The sequence below is a fragment of the Populus trichocarpa genome, chromosome 12 (assembly GCF_000002775.5).
Source record: "Populus trichocarpa isolate Nisqually-1 chromosome 12, P.trichocarpa_v4.1, whole genome shotgun sequence".
In the NCBI taxonomy this organism is placed as follows: Eukaryota; Viridiplantae; Streptophyta; class Magnoliopsida; order Malpighiales; family Salicaceae; genus Populus; species Populus trichocarpa.
The window spans coordinates 3,307,406-3,331,131 of NC_037296.2; the positions used below are offsets into that span (position 1 = coordinate 3,307,406).

At 31.1% G+C, this 23,726-nt stretch overlaps 2 protein-coding genes across 3 annotated transcripts; both read left to right on the forward strand.

The window, feature by feature from the left end:
* The first annotated feature begins 1,931 nt into the window (after positions 1 to 1,931).
* On the forward strand, positions 1,932 to 6,521 carry LOC7454035 (probable ADP-ribosylation factor GTPase-activating protein AGD15). 2 transcript variants are annotated; one of them, XM_002318304.4, is made up of 8 exons: positions 1,932 to 2,172; positions 3,066 to 3,124; positions 3,819 to 3,909; positions 4,113 to 4,167; positions 4,503 to 4,593; positions 4,687 to 4,888; positions 5,182 to 5,353; positions 5,777 to 6,521. In XM_002318304.4, coding segments are annotated over exons 1-8 (723 nt in total). In that variant the 5' UTR covers positions 1,932 to 2,121; the 3' UTR covers positions 5,779 to 6,521. The 2 variants fall into 2 exon arrangements, with proteins under 2 accessions (XP_002318340.2, XP_024438111.1); XM_024582343.2 differs by lacking the exon at positions 1,932 to 2,172 and adding an exon at positions 2,203 to 2,337.
* An 11,319-nt stretch (positions 6,522 to 17,840) lies between these two features.
* On the forward strand, positions 17,841 to 18,435 carry LOC7454034 (uncharacterized). Its single transcript, XM_024582760.2, has 2 exons — positions 17,841 to 18,217; positions 18,303 to 18,435. Exons 1-2 carry the CDS (start codon positions 17,841 to 17,843, stop codon positions 18,433 to 18,435), a joined length of 510 nt encoding a protein of 169 aa, XP_024438528.2.
* The last annotated feature ends 5,291 nt before the right edge of the window (positions 18,436 to 23,726 follow it).

Sequence of the window (23,726 nt, forward strand, 5' to 3'; positions counted from 1 at the left end):
ACTTGATCGGTCGTTTGTTCTTTCATCTTGTCTTGTCTGTGAATTGTTTGCAAGGACATAGATTAGCTGATGATTCTCTAATTTATAGCCCCGGCTTGTGATTCTCCCTGCGCTGGCTTGCACAAGAGAATCAGTTAATGGTCAGACTACCAACTTTTATTCCAATAGCACTTCTTCATAGCTACCCATAGATTGATAATTATGGCCCGCTATTGTCCTTGGAGGTACCTGGTCATGGATATTCTCACAGCTGGTTTTTTGTTATACCATTTCTTCATAGTAGCTTGCAATGATGGTTAAGCATTTACATGGAGGTTCAGCAAGATATGATTTTTTGAGCTTTTCTTTTTTCATTTCCACTGTCTCTTTTGTACCTCACTGAATTCTATTCAACTAATCTGGCTGATGGACTAAATATTTGATGCACTAAATATTTGCAACTGACTGGTAGTAACCTGGAATTCTTCAAACTCACAACCTCCACTTTAAAGGAGAATTGCAGCAACCAGTTCTGCACATGTGAATTCTTCATCATCAGAATGTTCATTAAAGCAGCTGTTTATGTTTTATAAAATCATGATTCTTCACCAATGAAAACATCATCTACACATGCAAGTGATATTTTAGAACCTTTTCTGTATTTGATATGAGATTGAGCATGGATGGGCACTACTGTTGTATGTCTTTACAGTTGCTTGTCAATTTTGTGGCTGGAAACCTGTCCAAAAATTCATAAGTGTAACTTGGCTATTGCACAAGACACTGTAGATAATTATACATTTCAGGGTTACGGAGGCTAGTGTAGTTTGTCTTAGTACCAAATGATAGTGTACTCAGTCACTAATGCTGTTCTAATGAACTCTTTATCTGAATAATTTGGATGAACTTTTTTGCCATGCAATATATGGCCGTAGCCTCTTGAAGTTCCAGGAATTCAACTAAAAATATTCTGAATTTGCTGCACGCTGTGTCCATGGCGAGAGAGGACATGCTTAGGAGTTAGAAGTTGAAGTAAGCTTGTTTGGACAATTGGAGAAACTTGGCTTTATAATGATCCATATCACAGCAAGAATGCCTCATCAGTAATGAGTTAAATAATGATTATTGTTTATTTTTACTTTTGACTTATATTTTTGTCTATAGGAAAGAGATTCTGGTGAGTGAGAATCATTAACCTGAGATATTTCTGTAGTTGGAGCTTAGTCTGTGTTTCATTATTTAGAATTTTGTGGTCAATTGGCTCTTCATCATGCGTTACTTTTACCAGGAATAGCAATGGCTCCAAAACACTTCAGTGTCACAAATAGTGCACAGCATTCTAGCCCCTGATAACTGGGTCCCCAAATGGCGCATGCTAAATAACGAAGCCCATTTAAAATACAAAACTAGCTTCAAACTTTATTCTTTATAAAAATAAAAAATTAGTAAAGTTAACCTTAGGTTTTATTTGAGTTTGACAATCAAATTGCAAGTTCATCTGGGTTTGATCAGATTAATATTCAAAATAATTCATAAACAAACTGCCCGGCTTAGTCTAGATTTCAAGTTAAATGTAATCATGTCGACCTGCCAGACAGAGGGAGTTTAATAACCATGCTACAAATTTAGAAAACCATTTCAAACCATTGGAAACAAGCTCAAAGAGAAACCATGGAAAAGAAAAGAAAAGGTAGAATTGGATAGTAAATCCACCAAATTTGAAGGTGCAGTGAGCTATACAGTGCATTTTGTTAGGTCCAATCGCAATGCTCATTTTTAAAAGGAAGAAATTTATGATAGTATCTTTCGGTTAGCTAGGAATTTGCCGCCAAATATAACAGCGAGGTGCCTACCAAATCAAAGCTTGCATTCGCTGCCGTCTTTTCAGCTTTCCCAACCATTCCCTCCTTTAATTTTGTTGGTCACAAGCAAACCCCATATCACAAAAACTTAGAAAAACAAACCCTCATTTAGCATGTCCTGTCCCTCCTTTTCTCTCTCCGATCCAATTTATAGCTTTCTCTTCCCTTTTTTGTGTGCGTGCATGGCGTATCTTTCTATGTTTGATGGTTGAGATTAAATTCGGATCACAGGGGATACATATAATCATCATTTCCTTAAAAAAAGCTGAGGGAGGCAAACATGAACAGCAAAGCCTCTGTCTCTAAGGAGCTTAATGCCAGGCACACCAAGGTCTGCTTTCCCTTTTCACCGTTTTCTTTGTCATCGTTTAGGATCTTCAGTTTTAGTTTTGAGGGGTCATTGAATTTGAGTCAAAATTTAATCGATTTTCCTTCTTCTTTATCATCTTTTCTTGCCCTGTCTAATAACCCCAGCATGCATTCAATTGCCCTTGTCGTCAGTTCTTTCTCTGTTTTTTGTTCAAGTTATTTAATTTCTTTTTTGAACTATTCATTGATTTCGAGTTAAAACATAGCTGATTAAGAAGAGAAAAGGGTCTCGCATTATAATATATAGCAGTTCTCTATAATAGGAATTCTATTCACCAACTGTTGCAAATGGTAACTGGGGTGATGATGTCGAAAATTGAAATTCATAAGGAGGGGACTATAAAAATGTAGATGATAGATTTGATAAAACAGTTAAAACATAGCTGATTAAGAAGGGAAAAGGGTCTCGCATTATAATATATAGCAGTTCTCTATAATAGGAATTCTATTCACCAACTGTTGCAAATGGTAACTGGGGTGATGATGTCGAAAATTGAAATTCATAAGGAGGGGACTATAAAAATGTAGATGATATATTTGATAAAACAGCTACACATAGAAGAGTTTGAAACAGCTAATTCTTAGACAAGATTCAAGAGTAAACAATCAATGCAGATCAGGTAGAAACTACTCATGGTATCTAGATTTTAAAAGTAACATTATCATTGGAGGGCAATACCAGAAAACTGGGGGCCTCAGCATACTTATAGCTCACTCTTCTAAGCCATTCTGATAATAAATACTACAAAGAGAATGATTTTTGCTTAAAGAGTGATTCAACTTTGAGTTGCATTTACTTAATCAACGTCAAGTTTTTCTCTGACAATGCGTTCTTTTTCTTACTCTTTTATGCAGATATTAGAGGGCCTTCTTAAGCTGCAGGAGAACAGAGAATGCGCTGATTGTCATAGCAAGTACTCATTTATGACCCTTTCTTAGCTTCAGCTTAATCATTTTCGCAACTATAATGTCTTGCACTCAACTAGAATTCATCCTCGCCTGGTTTTGGATTAGGCTGTTTCATGCCCTGGCCACTTTTAGAGATAAGCTAAAATCTTCGTGTTCACCATTATGAGGTGCTTGTTTAGCTATAATCTATTTCAATGGGTATTGGATTAAGTTCCAACATGAGATCACGTTCTTAGTAAGCACTCTGGAACCTAACTTCAGCTGAACTTGTATATCCACACATGGAGTTTTGTGAATTTCTCTTATGTTTTCTAGCAGCTGCTTTTAGTCTATCTTAGAAGGAATTCTTTGTTTTCTAATTTCCACTGAAGTGAGGGCAACACCTGAGTGATTCTAGGACTACGAGACAATGGAAGCATCATACACATTGCAAAACTCACAGAAACATTGTAGAGAAAGTTACTGACATAGAAGCATAGTGAACTGAATTATCGTGACTGTTGGCTCCCATTCTTTGCTACCTGTGTGCTATAAGTCAAAAGCCTGGCAGGCATGGATTTTTTCACTAGTTAGAATAGTTTTGACATTCTGGTGATGCAAAAATATGGTTGTAGAGAATTTCAAATTACGTCTTTACTTGTCCAAGAAACTGTTAAGAGTTCGATCTTAGAATTTTGGCTTTTCAATTTATTATCTCAGGGCACCGCGATGGGCAAGTGTGAACCTTGGAATATTTATATGCATGCAATGTTCAGGAACTCATCGGGGTCTTGGGGTGCATATTTCACAGGTTTGTATTGCTATTCTTGCTTTTCTAGTGTCTTTCACCTTCTACTAGCAAAATCTGGGATCTTTACTTGTATAGCCATTTTTTACTTCCTTTTGTTATTAGCTCTTTCATTTTTATCGCTATACATTATTTTGTTGGCTCCTCACCACATTACGTCATTACCTGTACTGATAATGGCTTGGACATTTTGGCTTTGCGAATAGGTACGGTCTACCACACTGGATACATGGTTGCCAGAGCAGGTTGCTTTCATGCAATGTAAGCATATCTCACTGTTGTTACGTGTGAAATGAATCGCGAATCAATCATCTGTAAATGATATAGTTTCTCTATTAAAAAATAAGTTGTTTCATGGCCTTTTCCTCTATGAATGACAGAAAAATTTAAGATTTTGCTACAAAAATCTGACTGATAGGTTTTGTTATTTTTCATTGGTCATCCAGCTTCTCTGGCTAAGAACCACAAGTAGATATATAGTTTGCGGTTTAATGCTTGAAAAGCTTTTGATCTCGTTTAATTTGGAGTGTGTATAATGACCATTATTGCACAACTGTTATGCTAACCATTCTTATTTGAATTTGTTTGTCTAATAGCCGTGGGTAACAGGAGATCCAATAGTTTCTGGGAAGCAGAACTGCCTCCAAATGTTGACAGAAGTGGGATTGACAGATTTATCCATGCTAAGTAAATCTGCTACTGAAGTTTATAGTGAGCTGTATCTGAGAACAAGATTTCCATCTTTATCTTTCTTGATTAACCCAGTTTGAATTTTTCCAGGTATGGGGAGAAAAGATGGGTTTCAAGAAATTCAAAGCAACCAACTGAAGTTTTAAGTCGAATTAACTATACTAATGACATGTTGGTAGAAGGTGCAGCTAGTAGGGTTGTTCCGAGGCAAACACGGCCACAGTCTCTTGACGAAGAGAGTTTTACCAGGATCACAGCACAACTTTCTCCTCCAATTACAAGACCTCGTTGGGTAATGTTCCTATATAAATCTTAATATATGGTGATTTGTGCTTGAGAGAAAACTCTACCTGACTTGCATCTTAGTTATAAACTGAGAATAATATGTAAAAGAGAATGGAAGCTAGAATCTTAATCACTTTCTAAGTTTTATGCTATGTGAATAACCTCACAAAACTCTTTTCAAATCTTGTGCAATGCTACGATATAAAATGACTATTTATATGAATGGTATTCTAATTATCTATAGAATGTTTAAATAAACAAAAACAATGCATGAGCTCTAAAGTCCACTTTTCCATATAGGCTTCGTTGGACATGAAGAGCGATCCAATTGCTTTTCCTACACCAAAGGGACTAACTGAGAGCATAAAGAGGACCGATGGTCCTACAGACCTCTACAGCTTGCTTTATGTCGATGATACGCAACAAAATACCTCTTCCATGGCAACTCCTTCGAGCTGGGCAACTTTTGATTGTAAGTATATGGTATATCTGTTAAGTATGATATGTGCACATCTTTTATTGATATATAGAATTAGCATTTTGATAGTTCCTGAAATTAACTGTTGGAATATATTGTAAGAAGGAAAATCTTCACGCTGTGTAAGTTCTTTCAAATTCTATTAGCTTACCATTCTCTCCTCGAATTCAATGTTTTCTTTCTCCTTTTTTTATTTTTGGATGAAATGTATTTTAATTTGTTTGAGATAAAGTGAGATGGTAGTTCTCTGCGATACGAATGAATGCTCTTTATGTAGACTAAGTTGCCTGAAGACAGCCTCCAAGCATGTTGATCCTACCCTGAACTTGATGCACCGCTCTTGATTCATCATAAAACTGCACCATCAGAATAGACAAGTTATACGCTAGACTCTTATACCACAATCTGTGGTTGCAGGAAACGATGTGCTGTTCAAGCAGGTGGAGCTACTTCACAGCTGGTCAAGTCGGACCATGGCATCGATTACCAACTAGCCACTAAAGTATAGATCACAAGTTTATGGACTGAAGTGAACAGTTTATATGTCATCAACAAGGTTTGCTCTCTCATATTTTGCCAAATTTGGCACACCCCTTTTCCTCTAGGAGGTGCCATAAGATTCGAAGAACATTCTCTGTCAAGGGTAGTGGTTTCTCATCTCTGTATGTAGGAAAATCATTTCCTAGATAAACATCATTTATCTGCTTGTGGCTGTGCAAATGTTGACATCCTTTTCTGTATGCCATACAGTATGAAAGCAAGGGATAGTGTATCATTTCTTGTAAATTGTGATATTCAGTTAAAGTTGTGGTTTCACCCTTCATTGATGACTGTTCAAGGATCTTTCTTGGATGAGAAGCGAGGTGTTGAGCAAGAAATTGTGCTAGTTGCTCCACTGAATTGTTTACAGCTAGCGGCATGTAAATCATACGCAGAAGTATACAATTTTAAAGCTAAGAGTTACAGTTTGAGTAGGATGGATTTCAGGACATGGATCTATCAGTGCATCTGTCAACTTTTCAAGTTTCATGCAGAATTTACTTAAATGTAACACAAAGGCCATCTCTTCCTGTTTTCTGAGATGCCTTTCCTCCCCTTCCCATGACTATTCTTCGGCTGATTACTGGGGCATTTAGGAGGTTAATGTGATTGATTTACTTCATGTGGTCTGGCAAAACTCTGGGCTGTTGTCATGCATTTTAAAAAATAAGTTTAAGCCCATTATAAAGGACCCAGAACTATGAAGTTATCGAACAAGAGAGAAAACAGAAGATGATTGCCGAGCATAGTTGTCAAAACCAATCTGGGCATGGCCCAGAAAAAAAATCTAAGTTATTGGACGACTGGTTTAACTCATGAGAAAGCTGTTTTTATTAGAACTACATTGTTTGATTTTCTGTTTTTTTTTTAAATGTTGACAGATTTAAATCGAGTTTATTTGGATTAATAGAATTATTAAAAACTTAGATAAGTCAATATTAATCTAGCTAAACTAAAACCCAATTTAAGTCAATCTTCATGTCTTGAGTTTTTGAGGTCACCTTGGACTAGGTAAGATATAACAATCATGTTCTTGAGCATAAAAAATAAGCCATCAATTATAATAGTTCCATATTATATAGTTTGTTTGCGTACCATGATGTTGGAGGATTCAAAATTTTTTAAACATAAAGAAATATAGGTTTGGGAAAATTCTTTAGTGTTGTGGTTAACCCTGAAAATTTAGTTGTTTTGATTTTTTTTTTTATGAAGATAATATTTTCTATTAATGTATTTCTTGTTTATCTTAACCAACATAATATTTTTTTACTTAAATAATTATTTTTATTAACATTTTTATATATATAATTGTTCAAGCAAGTTAATGAAAAATATTAAAAAAATATGTCTATATTTTATGTCTGAAAAATAAAAAAATTATAAATATAATAAAATTATGTTCAAAACTCATTTAAAATTTTTAATAATAAAACACCGGTTTCAATCGAATTTTCTTGAACAATTTGTTATTAGTTTTATTATTTTTAGATCAGATATATAATATTTAAGAAAAAATCTTAAATTTCAAATAAAAATTTATAATAATATTTAAGAATAATATCAAAATTAAAAAGTAACTGAAATCGATAAAAAAAAATTTATGTGTAAAAAAAATAAAGAAATTAAAAAAGAGAGTAAAGGCCCAGGCACGCGCGCGCGCCTGCCTGGCCCTGATTTGATTATTTTTTTATTTTCAAGGGGGCGAGCCACCCCTTATATTTTTGGAGAAAAAGAAATAAGAGGTCAGCTGTCCCAATTTAAAAAATGAAGGCCATCCACAACGCTGCAACCTATTCCCTTATCACGCGCACCTTGACCAAATGTGCAACAACACAAAATTGTTATAAATCGATTAAAAAATTATATTAACATACTTCACTATGAACATAAAAATATTATAAAAAATCCTTTTTTTTTTTTTTTTTTTTGATGTTGTAGGTTAATGTTAACCCGAACGTGTAAGAGTGCTGCGATACATGTTCAATATTAAAGGTGCATGTTCAACATGAACTTGGGTTACCATCCCAAGCCCATATGCCTTGATAAAAGTTAGGTTCGGGAATGGTAGCTTAAGCTCGTGGAAATATTTTTTTAAAAAAAAAATTTAAATTTAAATTTATTAATTAGTTATTTATTTTTATTGCTATATTATTAGATAATAATACAAATCATATCCTGAAACCTCACCCAATAACTTAAGCTATTGGGTTGAGATGATTCTTTGACATGGTATCAGAGTCTTGATGATCAAGTGGTCACGAGTTCGAATCTCACTATCCTTATTTATTTGATAAAAATTAAGCACAAGATAATATGGGCTTGTGCAAGTTTCAAGCCCACTTGAGGGAGTGTGTTAGAAAATAACACAAATCATATCCTGGGACCTCACCTAATAATTTAAGCTATTGGATTGAGATGGTTCTTTGACATATATAACTCTCTCCTCGGTATATTTTCTAATAGAGTTGTAAGTGGAACATGGGTCTATAATTTTATAATTGAGTTTGTATTTATAATTATTTTTTTAATTGAAATGTTTAAATTAACTTATACGTATTTTAATTAAATTTCTGGGCTCTTGTGCCCATATCCTCATAGATTTCCCACGGAACAAGATAAGTCACTGATTTTTTTACACAAGGTTTAGATGGGCCAAGTTCTATCTATAAAAAATTATTTCTAATTTCTAATTTACATTAATCATAATATCCGTTGTAATCCAATCCTGATCATTATACATAAACGTTGGTTACAATAATAAATTTCTACGAGAACCATAAATATTTCTGATTATATACTCTTCTTGAGCCATTGAAGAGGATTTTTTTAAATAAATAAAAAAAAACATCGATTCAATTATGGAAATTCATTAACGTGGCCCTTCCATCAACCTAACAGAAACCCTTTTTTTTTAGGAAAAAACCCAACAGAAATTCTTGCATTTGTCGTAACTTTAATTTGAATTTAATTAAAAATCTTGTCTTCCCATAAAACCAATTCCTTTGATGCTTTTCTTTATTTGTTTACTCTTCCTTTTCTCTCGTACGGATTCAAGCCTAAGACCACATAACCTTAGATTCTCTTCTTTGTTTTAAAAAGTCGATCAATGAAGCTACTGGCAATGCTTTAGGGCATGCAAGGACAACTTCGAGCATGGAATCTGTTCTTTTGCTCGATGCTGTCTACTTTGAGATTGTGCTTAGGACACTACAGCACAAGAACCATATTAATGGGTGTCTCTCTTGCATCTTAGCTTTTGGACATATAAACAAGATTTTCTTGGAAAAAGACAAGCCACCTAAGAGCTGGCACTTCTTGTTATTTAAATTATATAACTCTGTGGGTAACTGAACTAAGTAGGTTTTGGATTTGTTCTTCAATAATTATGAGTTTGAATTCTCTCATGGACACTGGAAACTGATATAATCTTTAATTTCATGGTCTATAAAACTAGTTGAAATACACACAAACTAACCCAGACATCCACGTTAATAAAAAATCAGGGAATATGGGCAATTTGTTCAGTTGGGTAGAGAAGGTACTGCTCATGGATTGAACCATTAAATGAAAAAACTCATTTTCTTTCGCTGATATAAATCTCTCTGTCTATGTTTTACTGTCGAGATGGAGACAATTCCATTAAAATGACCAACTTCTAGGTGTAACAAACCTGTTCTTTATTCATGTCTTCAAACCCTTCAATTCCACTTGCTCTATGGCACCACGGTATTTCTACAAGCTTTAGGAAACCAGCTATTGTTTGACCTAATCATTGTATCACTCGATCCTACCTCAATTAATTATCGTTTGGTTTAATGATACTCTCTTATAGAGTAAGGGGAAGAGAGAATAAAACTTGAGTTCAAGCCTTTTTATGATCTTGAGAAATAGAAGATTTTGGAGACCATTCCTATGCAAACCTATGATTGAGGAGACCCGGAATCTTTATGTATTTCATTAAATAAACTATATGAAGGAATTATGTTTCTTACCTTTTCTTTGTTTTCTTTTTTGGTTTATATATATAGTGATTGGTTATTTTTTACTTTTAAAGAGAAGAAGACAATAAAAATAGAAGAGAAAAGATAGAAAAAGAGATAAAATTGTGTTTAGTAGTGGTGTATAAAATAAAATAACTGTTTTTAAATTATGTTTTGTTATGGTAAATAAAATAAAATAAAATATGAAAAAATATATTTTAGTCTTAATATGTATTATTATGAAACTTTAATATATATATATATATATTGTTATTTTTTATTTTAGTTTATAAATGTTGAAATTAATAATATTATTATAATAACTTTAGTTATAAAACCAAGACTAACCTAGTGGGTTGACCTGGAACCAGTCCGATGCAAGGCCTAGATTGGTCTTAGTTTAAAAAAGAATAGAGAAATGATTGACTCGACCTGACATGGTAAAAAATCCAAGTTGACCCATGATAAAACACAAGTGAAAAACCCTTTGACTTTTTTTTTTTGTCAAAACAAGGTTACTTTAATTATTATTTTTTTAAAAACAATTGGGTTAACCAGGTTGACCCTCCCGATCCATTTCTTGAACCTTGTCTCAAATAGACTCCAAAATCGAGTTTTAAAACTATGATAATAATCACTTTTATTTTTATGTTTACCAGAGCCAACCCTGGTTGACCCTCTTGATATGTGACTCAAGCCTCGTCCTGAGTCGATCCTCGAATTAAGTTTTAAAAATATAATCATAATCATTTTTATTCTTACATTGACTCGGGTCAACCCGACTCATAACCCAGGTCTCGACCAATGACCGGGCTTTGCCTCGGATCGACCCCTGGGTTGAGTTTTAAAATTATGATAATAAGCCTTTTATTGTTGCATGTTTTTAGTTAGATAATTTTAAAATTAAAAGGTTTTTTACAAAGATATTTTAAAAATAAAAATATTGTTTTAAGAGACATGTTCTCTTTATACTTTATGTTTTGAAAAAACATAAATTTATTCTAAAATTGTCTTAAAAACAAGATTATTTTTATATTTCTGCTTCTATTTTTATATCTTCATTCTCTCTATTTTTTTTTGTGCTAAATAATAGAACTTTAGATTCTCACTTTCTCTTCTTGAAGAAATTAATTATACAAAAACATACATTGCCTTTGATTTTTACTCTTTTTATTAGATAAGTTGGACAAGAAACATAGTTTAATAGCCAACAAGAGAAGAGAATGACTCACTGTTAACAGCATCATTAAAAACAAACAAACAACGAAATTAAATTAATTAAGAAAGAAACAATTTAAATATTACAACTATTAACAAAAACAAGAAAAAATCTGTAATAAATTACTCGAGGGTCATTAGATTAATGAAAAGCTAATGACTCATAATGTTCTTGAGATTTCTTTGTTGTTATATATCAATTTTCAAATATTCTTCCATGATCAACGTCCCAAGTTAAAGAAAAGCTAAATACTATGCTCCAATATGGCTTGCTTTGCTCACAAGTCTGTTTCACTGTTGAGAAGCACTGTTAGCTTCTCTATTTGTGTGAATAAAAATCACAGCTTTTTTAAAATTCTGTTCTGTTTGTTTTTCAAAGTATTTTTCAATTTTTATTTTTAAAAAAAAAAATTGACATCAGCATATAAAAATGATCTGAAAACACTAAAAAAATATTAATTTGAAACAAAAAAAATAAATTCAAATTTTTTCAAAAAAACTTTTAAAACACAAAAACAAACAGACCGGACTCGAAAGAAAAATAGCATGGGAACTTGTCATATCTTCAACTGTTCTGAACTATTTTGATCATTTTAAAAATAATTAAGGTAACTCATGCATAGAAACATCTCTATGATAATTATATTTTTGTTTTTCTTCATACGAGTAGATATATACACGAGTACATATCATCTTTATTTCTATTATCTTTGGTTTTTTTTTTTTGAAATAGCAATTATACTCTAAATTAATTTTTATTTTATTTTAAAAGCAGGCAAAAAAACTTAATATCAAATTAAGTATTTAGAACGGTGGTTGTCGAATGTCAAGAAAGGATAATGTAAGGAAGTTGGTATTTTGCATAAACAATATTTTGGTCTTCTCCAACAATTCTCTCAAATTAACTAGCTAGCTAGGTAGACGATGATCAATGAAACCTAGCAAATTGTTTCCTTAAGACGCAGAAACCAGGCATCATCATCTAGCTAGAACATGAAGCTCAAGAAAGACTTGCAATGAAGGAATGGCACTATGAAGATCTAGAAAGTTGACACTGTAATTAATGGTATGAGTTCCATTAAAGCACGTAAAGTAGCTTGGAAACAAAGCATGTACCGCCCTGCAAATCGGTCACAAAATCTTCAAATCCAAGCAAATAGAAGCATGCTATTGCTCCTGCATGATACAGTTGATCATGGCACCCAATTATTATGAAAAAAGATACTGCTCATCAGTAGCTACTACGCGCTTACTTGCTTGATCACAGTTCAAATGGCCCTTCCTTAATAAAGAAAAACCCTCGCATAAAAGATAACTACTGCAAGGATAGGGCGCCGCCTGGTGGTGACCCACCACTAACACCCACCAGCCACCACCACTTTAGTGTTTAGTGGCAACAACTCTATAATCTCTTATACAGCTCCTACCAAATGTGAGTATGTGATCCCTTGTCTCCCCATTCCATATGGATTCATTACTAGCCTGGACATTGTTGCAAAACAGTGTTTGTCGGAGTATTTTTATGATACCAACTCGTCGGTATTAAGATGTTTTTTTATACCAACATAATTATATAAAAAATAAATTATTAACTCTAAATTTTTATATGAACTAAATTTTTTAAAAATTTTAATTAATAAAATGCAAAAATATAATTCAAAATGATAATCCCCACATCTTATAGCTAGCTTTATAGTTAATAAACTCACCTGATAATGAAAGAATCAAAGAAATAAATGGAGTTGACATGGTGATTGGGCAGGGACAGGAAGGTGCAAGTTTGATAGATATAAGCGGTGATAGAGGATACCGGCAATCGGAAGGAGGGGCGGGGCTTGGGTGTTTCCCGGGGGCAGACATGGAAACCCCATTAACAAATTGCCAATAATGAAAAAGGATATTCTTTTCAACGAATAAGGCTTTAGTTTGGTAATTACGTGGATGGTGCTGCATGGTAAATCTTCAAAGCTATTTTTTATTTCATTTTATAATCATTAAAATAAATATTTTTAAGAATTCGAAGGATTTAAATTCAAGAAAATATATTTTTTAAGTTAAATTTTTATTTCTTCATGAAAAGTTTTTTATTAAATTTTTATTTCTTCATGAAAAGTTTTTTATTAACAATGTTGTTATTTAAAAAAAATATTTAAAATAATCTCAACAATTTAATTTAAGGAATGAAAAACCTTATTTCTTTTGGCAAAACTCTCATTTCCTTAATATTTTTTTTGCGGAAAAAACATGTGTTTATTTATTAGTAGTTTGTTTTTTTTAAAAAAATAAAACTTATCATAATCTAAAAATAAAGTTTTAAAAATAAATTGAAAAATCATGTCTTCATAATTTTTTTTGGTTGTATGAAAAATCAAAAGAATAAGTAATTTGTGTAAACCATAGTTTTGAAACCCGGTTGCGACCCGTTGATTTTTGTTTTTTTTTTTACTAAAATGATGTCGTTTTAATTAAAAAAATTGACCAGGACCTTGGATCGAGCCGGGTCTGAAAACTATGGTGTAAACTATATAAAAATTAATCATAAAAAATAGATATTATATTTTTTTGCAATTTGTTTTTATAATTTATAGCATATTAGGCTAATATATTACATATAACCATAAAAGCTCACTGTATTACCAGACAAATACTAAGGTATCAATGCAGAGCTTGGTTTTTATTTTCTTGGAATATTTTGGATTAATTTTGTGAATTAAAATTAAATCTTTTTTATTGGAAATTAATTAGGTAGACATCAAAACTTTAAGAAAAAAGATTAGTTTCTTTTAGTCTTTTTTTTACACTTACATGTGAACCAACAATTCTTTGCCAATTTTACCCTCCATCTATATATAAATGTAATTTGAGATATGAAATGAGGAGGAGCTTAGTTCATTAGGCAACTCAAGATTTGACTAGAGAAGAAGGGCACCATCTGTCAAGTGCTTGTATTTATTTATTTTTTATTATTATTATTTCCTCTCTATAAGATATTTGCATACTATCCAATTAGTACTGAAGGTGGTGGTTGAGTTCTATTCTTTTCAATTTGAAAATGAAAGGTAACTAATAAGATTCGATTGTGATTTGTGTAATGTCTGTCTTTGGTACTGTGGTGGTGTTTTTTTTAAAAAAAAAAAAATTTTAATTAAGATTTTATTATTTTTTATTATTTTTTTAAATAAAAATACTTTAAAAAACAATCACTATTATAATATTAAACGGCATTTAATAACAGTGAAAGCGTGATTTTAAAATATATAAAAAATATTTGTACTGTGAAGTTTGAATTAGGCACAGCTCATGTTTTATTTTGTTTTCTACACAAATTGGAGAAAAGAGAGATGTTATAAAGACGGTCTTTTTCCAACTTTTGTGGCGTCGAAGACCAAAATGATCTTTTCTGTCTTCTCTCTTTCATGTCAATAACCCCACCCTAAACTGTGATGGTCAATGATCTTTTCTTCACCTTTTTAACTATCAAGTCCGAAGTGTAGTATTTTTTAAAAAAATGTTAAAAAAAATTTCAACAATTTTCATAAATCATATTGAAAATTTGCTCCATTTTAAATTTATTTTAGATTCTAAATAAAATAATAAAATAAATTCACTTATTAAATTGTTCTTGTTGGAAATTTGTTAAAACATGGTCGAGAGACATATCTGGAACCGGATTAAAAAGAGAGTACACTCACTTTAATAATTATAACATAGAACATTAGCGTGATTTAAATAAATTATGGGTGAATAAGAAATTGATCTCAAATAACTTTTAATTGATATTTTTGGTGAACTCAAAATCCTCTAAAAAAACCTTCATTCCATATAGAAAAGAAAAAAACTTTGTTAATATTTATATAGTGAGAAGTTGAGAAGTTCAAATTTAGCTCAAAGAACACCAAACTTTTAGAGTTAAAAGATCCTAAGCAAAGTGAATTTTGAACTAAAACTCCTCCACACACACACGTGCAGCCAACTCAGCTTGGGTTAGGTTTATTATAAAATAACTTTCGGGGCTACAAAATATTATTGTTTGCCAACTGAAATTTAGGCTTGGGGCTTGGCCCATGATGAATTATTTCTTATAGCCCATGAAAAGATGAATTTGATTAGTTTTTCCATAATTTTTTCATTACTGCATAAGAGATTTTTTAGCTCAAAATTTACCTAATTTAAATCCAAAAATATTCAAATTTAATTTTGGTTTTATAGTAGGTAATCAAAGTGGTTAATAAACTTGGGTTGAGTTTATTGCAAAATATGTTTTTGGGCTATAAAAAATTATTTTTTACCAACTGGAATTTCGGCTTAGGCCTATTCCATGAAGGATTATTTATTTCAACTCATGAAAGGATGAGTCTAATCAGTTTTTTCAAAACTCTTTCAACAGTTTCTAAACAATTTGTTTTAGCTAAAAAATCACATGATTTAAATCCAAAAAATATTTAGATTTAATTCTAGTTTTATAATGGGTTATCAAAGCTATCGGTGAGAGAATTCCATTAGCTTTTGATTTCTAAGATTCTCTATAAAAAAAGACTAAATGAGATTGTTTGGATTGGTTAATTCTACATTATTTTGATAGAATTCAACACTCTTCTTCACCTAATTTCCCAACTTTACTCTTCTGGTTTTAAATCCTTATCATTTCTTTAAATTCTCTCCTTATCTAAAGCTTTGGTTCAATCCTTATATAAGAATAATTAAGTTTTATTTTTTTGGTTTGTTAGACCTTGTTTAGGAGTCCACCTAAACAAGTTGGTGTTGTTGGAATTTTAAAAAGCTTATTGAAAAGAGTCCTTTTGAAAAAAAATGAGAAGCAATAAAAGCTTAAGGATAAAATATTAATCCTTGACAACAAGAAAGGAAGTAACATTTTTTGTTTTGTTTAACCTATATATTAGTATATATGCTAGGATTATGATTCAATTATTTATCCAAGTTTGTAGCAAGTATGCTAGTCTTTTTGTTATGATTGTAGGTTGTTATATTCTTATTACATTGCACGTATATAATCTAAACATATTTTTCTCGCTTGTCTAATTTTATTTGTGAATTTTGGACAAAGAATAGCGAATGAGAGAAAAGTAAGAACAATAAGAGTTTATTGCATAATCATCAAATTTGGCTTGAACCATTTGGGTTAAGTTTGGTTTTGAACCAGATTTTGAGATGATCATGATTAAACTTGGACAACATGACAAATTAACTCGGGGCTCAATTGATTTGATAAAACTAAGATGATACTTGGTTTGGTCAACCCCAAGTATTTTAATTTTAATTTTTATCTAAAATGATATCATTTTATATATAAAAAAATAAAACAATGTTGTTTTGAAATATACATGGATTGACTCGTTGACCCATAAGCTGACCCAACCAATTCGTTCCTTGAGCGAACCAGTTCAAATCCCAAGACAGGATACAATAACTATATATTATATTGTATCAACCAACCTAATAGTTTATATGAATTCATATTTTTTGATCAGCTAGTGGGTGGTTAAAGGCAGTGTGATAAGGTAATCATTTATGCAGTGATGACTTATTAGTTGGTATTTAGCAGCAGAGCGTCGATCGTGAAAGCAGCCTTAATGCTAATCTGATTAAATTTTTAATCAACCAAACTAAATTAACGAATAGGAGCAAAAAATTAACCCAATATTTTTTGTTAAAGCTAATCCATTGTTTGAATTTGACTAGATGGTTAGGATTGAATCAAAGAAAGGAGAGATTTAAGCGTTTCTCTTGAACGAAGAAAGCCTGATGCCCCCCTCCCTTCTCTTTGCACTGTGGTCCTCTGTCTGTCCTGTATCACTTCACTACCTCTTTTATAAGTCTCTGGGCAGCTATCTCTCTGTGTGCTACAGAGTAATAAAAATGCAAAATCTCTCTGCAAGATTTGCACTTTCAAAATCTTGAAAGCAACACCTTATGTTTTCCTGAAATAAGAGATTTTGAAGCCAGTCCACTGTTTTCTCGTCAAGATTGATTCTTGAAGGGTTATTTTTTTCTTTTTCTTTATAATAACATCTTGCTATCACTTTTGCCAAATATTTTTGAAGAGCTGCATGGGTTTATTTAGTTAGAGAAGGTTTCAACTTTTCAACTGCTTAGTGCCTTTTCTCTTCCAGATTGTTCAAGATGTTTTGGAGAGTGCCCTTTCTTGACTCTTGTTTGCTATATATTTCAAATAGCAATAAGTTTGGTCTTCAGTTTTCCTCATTTCGGTGACCATCGAAGTCTTGAAAAATCATAGTAGTTTATGGCATATTGCTGAAAGTTGAAATTGTTTCTTCATCTTTTCTTTTCAGTTCTTTCTGTTCAAGGAGTTTTCATCTTTCTGTTCAAGGAGTTTTCGTCTTTTTGATAGCTAAACTTGTGCACCCAATGGCCAATCTGTTTGAGATTTCTTCTTTCAAAACAGGCAAATTTGGTACCACAATCTGGGTTGTAAAGATGATGCTTCTCTGTGTAGGGATCATTTCCACTTTTATTTTGTTCAAAGTGGCTATAATTCCTTACACTTTTAATCTAATTCTCTCAACTCTTCCTCGCGTATGGATCTCCCTTCGTGGCTGGTTATCTCCTCCTTACATCTATATCATCCTCAACTTCATCATAATCGCCATTGTTGCTTCCTCCATATTTCAACACCCAACACCAACTTGTCCTATTCTAGTTCTAATAAGGAACACAAAAGTCAAAACAAAAGTAACACGAATGATCTCTGGCAAGACCATAGCATGCAAGAAGTGGAAAAACTATTGGAAACAACTTTGTCTTTTGAGAAACTCATCGACTGTTCTCAAGATTATTACTCTCCTGACACTTTCTTGACAAATTCCAGTAAAGTGCTGCAAGAAAAGACAAATAAAGACACGTCTAAGGAATCTTGCTTGACAGATTCTGCTAAGAAACAGCAAGCAAAGATGGACAAAGAGCCACTGACACCAAAGACAGATCAGCAGGACACCCTGGAGGATGCATGGACATTAATTATGGAGAAGCAAGGGAAAGCACCAGCAAGGCAGTTAAAGAAGAGTGGCACATGGGACACCCCTCCAAAGGTGTTGCAGAAAGCCAACGGGATGATCACTGCTGCTGGTGATGGTGGTGGGGGGTGGCGGCGATAATGATACGGTTGCTTGGGCTAGGAGAGAACTCGAAAAATCAGATACATTCAACGATTCTGTGTCTTTGAGGAGGGAGAAGTTAATAAGTCAGGACGAGTTGAATCGACGAGCAGAAGAGTTTATCAGAAAGTTTAATTCTGAAATGAGGCTCCAAAGGCAAGAATCTGAACAGCAGTTCCGGGCAATGGTTCGTGGTGGGGTTTAGTAGCTTGGTTTTTATTAATTAGCGATTAATTCCTATGCTAAATCCTGATGATGAAAAGATTCTGCTTCAACTTTCTCTTTTGGAGGTAATTGTCATCTATTATATGATTACTAATTAGTGTTATGTATTAATAGCACAGTACTTTATTGTTAATTCCTTTGTGAATACTATATTTAACTGTCATCTATTCTTCTCTGATCCATATCCGATACCCTTGTTTGGTTGGATAGGTTATTTTCCAGATTTTCTTTTATTTCTTGTGTTTTTAGTTTCCAAATATCTATATCCTTGGTTGGATTAGTGTAGTGGCTGCTAGGGGTAATGGATTGACAATAGTCATTTGATTTAATCCGTCTACAAAGCTAGTTAGTCATGTCGTGTTAGAGGGTGTTAAAAGGGGTTAGTAATAAGTATTTTTTATTTAAAAATATATTAAAATAATATTTTTTTATTTTTAAAAAATTACTGTTAATATTAACACATTTCAATAACAAAGCTACATATTACCTATGGTAGTAATGATTATTTCTTCCTTAAACATGATGAGAATCTTTCAATTAGTTAATAGGTTTTCTGATTTGTATTTCTTATAATTTGTCTTCTACAATGGTGTTCATGAATGGTAGAATAGACAATGCATCATCATTCAGACAGTCGGGTGTTATTATTTGATGTCACTTCCATCTACATGGGTCCAAAAGAAGCTTTTGCTTTATCATTTCTCATGACATCTATTCCACAAGATCGGCTCTTAACATTATTTAATATTGATGGGAATAACTTTATCATAACATTAATTTCAATTGAAATATAGTCGGCTCTTAGAGGACTTTTATATACCTAAGGGTATAAGGGAATGATTATCCTAAGATTTTGTGTTGTGTTAGACCCACGTGCACTCGGGTCAGGTTTAAACCACACATTAGTAAAATTACATATGTACAACTGGATCTAAAAAAATTAATTCATTAGTGTTAGGGGTATTAAGGTCTTTTACTCTCAGTTTTTTTATTAATTTTTGGTTTGGTTAAAGATGGTGATGTAATTTAATATTAAAATAATATTTTTTATTTTAGAAAAGCTACAAGTGTATAGGAGCCACCGTATACTTTGGGCAACGCGTGTGGTGACTCCCAGTGGTAAAAATTAGCCTTTCATCGTCTTATTTGATGGCTCGATGTCTCATCTTCCATAATCAGTGGCGCAAGTAATCAAAATATGGTTGATTTATTGTCAATGATTATTTCTTTTTCTTTTTTTTCCATTTGTTTCTCTCTTACCCCTAGAAAAGCACTATGGTCCTCATTATTTTTGGCATTTCAAATTCATTCTTTTTAGTTTTGATTTTAGTATTTTGGTCATTTTTCCTTTTGTGAAAGGTTTTTTTGTTTTCAATTTAACCCTTGATTTCTAATTTGTATATGTAATATGTTTCAATTTGGTAATTCTTCTTTTAATTTATTTTTTTTCCTTTGTTCTTTTGTCAAATTTTGTATTACTTTCAATTTACCCTTCAAACTAAATTAATAATTTTTTATTTTTTAAATGATAATAATAATGATTTCAATTTGGACTATTTTCTTTTGATTTCATATTGTTTTTCTTGGCTCTTTTGTCAAAGTTGTTATAGTTTTTAATTTTATCCTTGAAATCAAGTTTATGATTTTTTATTTTTTCAATGATAATAATAATAACAACGATGATGATAAAGGTTGTAGTAGTAGTAGTAGTAGTAATGTATTATAATGATAATGATGGTGGTGATAATAATAATTGTATTGATAGTGGTAATAATAATAATAATAAATTATAGTTATGATATTTGTAATAATGGTATTAGTAATAACAATATTATTATTGATGGTGGTAGTGGTGAGAATAATAATAATAAGAAGAATAATATGAGGAAGAAGAAAAATGGTGATGATAATAAAAAAATAATAATAGTTGTGGTGGTGGTGATAATAATAATGATCATAATAGTAGTAATAATAATAGTTATAATAACAATGATTATATTATTTATTAATAATAGTAGTAATAGTTATTTTGATTTTTATGTTTTGAATTATTATTTTTTAAAAATCTTTTTGTATGATTGAAGTTTTTTTTAATTTCATTAATTAATATTTAATTTATTAAAAATTAAAATTCATAGTTTTTATAAATTAAATATTTCAGGTCTAATATGTAAGTTATAAATTTAAAATTTTAATATATTTTTTTAAAAAAAGTTTTATATTTTTTTATTAAATTATTCTAATCATATAATATGGCGCTATGGATTTAACATCATATCTTATATTGACTAGCTTTAATTTAAATCATTATATATTTGTCAAAACAGATTTTTTATGTAAATTTTTAACCATATTTTAATATCTAAAAATATTTTTTTATAAAAAATAATCCAGCACCGCTATAAAACACGGAAACCAAGGTTAGTGACAACTACAGCTGGTCAGACTATAACAAAAGTGGTCACGGCGACAGCTCCTAAGTCCTTTGACCCATTAGGCCCATTACCCACTTTCTCCCTACTTGTTCTCGAAGTAGCCAAAAGATTGTTAACGAAGCAGTTGACAATACTTTCAAAATATACAAAGAATCTTCTGGAAAGCAACGTCTACTTTTAAACCCAAATTAAATTAAATTAAATTAAATTAACTTTCTAATTTTATGTTATACTTGAAAGGGGTGTTGTGGTATGATTTTATTTATTTTTTAAAGTAGTTTTTGTTTAAAAATCAATTAAAATAATTATTTTTATTTTTAAAAAATTATTTTTAATATTAACGTATTAAAAAAATTAAAAAATAATTAAAAAATAATTTTTCTTTTTATGAAATACCGTTTATAACAGATTCCAAGCCGCGCCTTGATTATTATAATTAGCTGTTATTATTTTCTTGATTGGACAGCTGATTATGGGCGACAGCAATTAAATGACAGTAATCAAGGGTATTTCGGTATTTATGAACGTGCAGCCTTGGTCACGAGAGGACAAAACAGGTGTCAAGTGGATGGAGCGAGTAGGGAAAATGGAGAGTAAGTTAGTGGGTTGCGTGTTTGTGAAAGACGAGTCGTGGCCAATCATGCGGATTGTATGAACCTCGTTGCTCTCCCCATTTTTATTTTCTTAACTTTATCCATTCCACCGCACTTTAACCCACTAACCCTTTTTTTTTTTTTTTTTACTCCTACTAGATTGTAACAAAATCTGGACTCTAATAATTAATTCGTTAGATTTAATAAATTCAGTTAATTTAATAATATGTTTATAAATAAAAATAAAAAAAACAACAATAATTAATAAAAAAAATCACTTGTCACTATTATAAAAAAAAATACTTAAAATATTTTTAAAATATTTCAATAATCTTATTTGATAACAAAATAAAAATTAAATGAGAATGAGATAGTCTCTATAAAGAAAAATGACATAAAATCTAAAGTTCAGTTATCAGCAACCTTATTCGATAACGAATCAAACATTGGAGGACTAACCGGAAAAAAATCAATATTAAAAGAGGATAAAAAACTAATTCGAGTTAGTGTGTCAAATTCAAGACTCAATCGTAAGATTATAATAACCCCTTATAAAAAAATAAAAAAAATAATAGAGGTCAACTCCTAGGTAAGTTAAATGATGAAATGCAAGACAGATAAAAAAAATCAGGTAAAAAAAAGCCATAACAAAGCTTTAGTCAGCCCCGACTAACTTGACTAACTCGAGACTCAGAACATTAAATTGAAAAAATCCCATATAAAGAAAATTGGAAAAAATCACGAATCTCAAAGCCCCAATAAGCTAGTGTTAAATTATAAAATTAAAGAAAAAAATAGACTTAAAAAAATTAAAGTCAAATTATGCTAATTTTCGAAACTCGAGACTCAGATCATGAGATTAAGATTACTTCATATAATGTAAACACAAAAAAATCATAAAGTAAAATCTCCATTCATCTAAATATCGTTGGATGAGATTGAAAAAAAAAATCAATCAATAAAAGTATTAAAAACAAAACAAAAAATACAATATAAAAAATAAACATCAAATCTAATATAAAAATTAAATGAAATAAAATAGCGAGGAGTGAGGTTAAAATATAAAATAAATCAAGAAAATGATAAAAAAAAATAGCAATAAAAGGAATCATAACAAAATTTCATACAAAAATTAAACAAAATCAAATTTTGATAGATAGAATTGAAAAACAAAATAAACTTCAAAAAATACTAAAAGCAAAACCAGTAATAGTAAAAAAAATAAAAACCAAGATTTATACAAATACAAACTGCTAAGACACAAAATTTTCTTTAGAGGGGCATGCATGGAACCCAAGTCAAGGAAAGAGAATAGAGGGAGAGAAGAAAAAAAAGTCCATCATTACGCTGCTGTGCACACATGCCTAACTACCAGGAAGAGGACGTCAAGTAACTTTCAATGTTGTTGTGAAATGCAGCTTCTGGTTGCCGGGAAATGCTTCACATGCCGCCTGAAAAACACAAATGTCTCTTATTTGCTTGATGTTTGCGGTGCCTGCACTAGTCACTTTTTGTTTTTAAACAATATATTATATTTATTAAGAGATTAAATTCCTTTTAATCAATTCATAGCTAAAAGATCAAGATGAAAATAGAAAAAAATCTCTTGGATGCTAATTCAATGTTTTCCCCTTTTAAGGGTAATTTAGTAATAAGTGAAGCAAGTTTTGAGTTCAAGGATAAGATGATAATTTTATTATGTATAAAAAATATAAAAAGATATAAGCCTGCTTGGAAATGTGGTTGCGATTGCTTTTCAAAATGCTTTTCGTGCTGAAATGTATCAAAATAATATTTTTTTATTTTTTAAAAATTATTTTTGAGATCAACGTTTTGATCCAAAACATACAAAAAAATTAAATTTTAGCAAAAAAATTAAATTTTTAGAAAACACGGTTTGCACCACGTTTCTAAACAGCTTCTAAGTTACTTCCTATTAATTTAGTAATGATTAATTAACATTGATAAAAGATTATATTATCTTCTATAACCAGGTCAATAATTTTTGTTGAAAATAGCAAAATAATTATTACACAGTTTACTCTGAAATGAAAAACTAATCTCCTTATTTTTTTTAATTTATAACCAAATTTATTATTATCAATTTAACACTGTATGTTACCACATGCAATTGGTTTTTTTTGAATGGCCTCCCTAAATCTACTTAAATCAGTTATTCAGTTTCGATATTTCATAGGTGCGTATGTTAACTGTAATTTTTTCCAAGTTAGAAAGTCGTTGAT

Excerpts from the sequence above, each read along its gene's own strand:
- LOC7454035 (XM_002318304.4), top strand. The coding sequence starts at position 2,122 with ATGAACAGCAAAGCCTCTGTCTCTAAGGAGCTTAATGCCAGGCACACC. Across the intron at positions 2,173-3,065 it reads TTAATGCCAGGCACACCAAG|ATATTAGAGGGCCTTCTTAA; the intron begins GTCTGCTTTCCC and ends TCTTTTATGCAG. Across the intron at positions 4,168-4,502 it reads GCAGGTTGCTTTCATGCAAT|CCGTGGGTAACAGGAGATCC; the intron begins GTAAGCATATCT and ends TTTGTCTAATAG.
- LOC7454034 (XM_024582760.2), top strand. The coding sequence starts at position 17,841 with ATGCAAGAAGTGGAAAAACTATTGGAAACAACTTTGTCTTTTGAGAAA. Across the intron at positions 18,218-18,302 it reads GCTGGTGATGGTGGTGGGGG|GGAGAAGTTAATAAGTCAGG; the intron begins GTGGCGGCGATA and ends GTCTTTGAGGAG.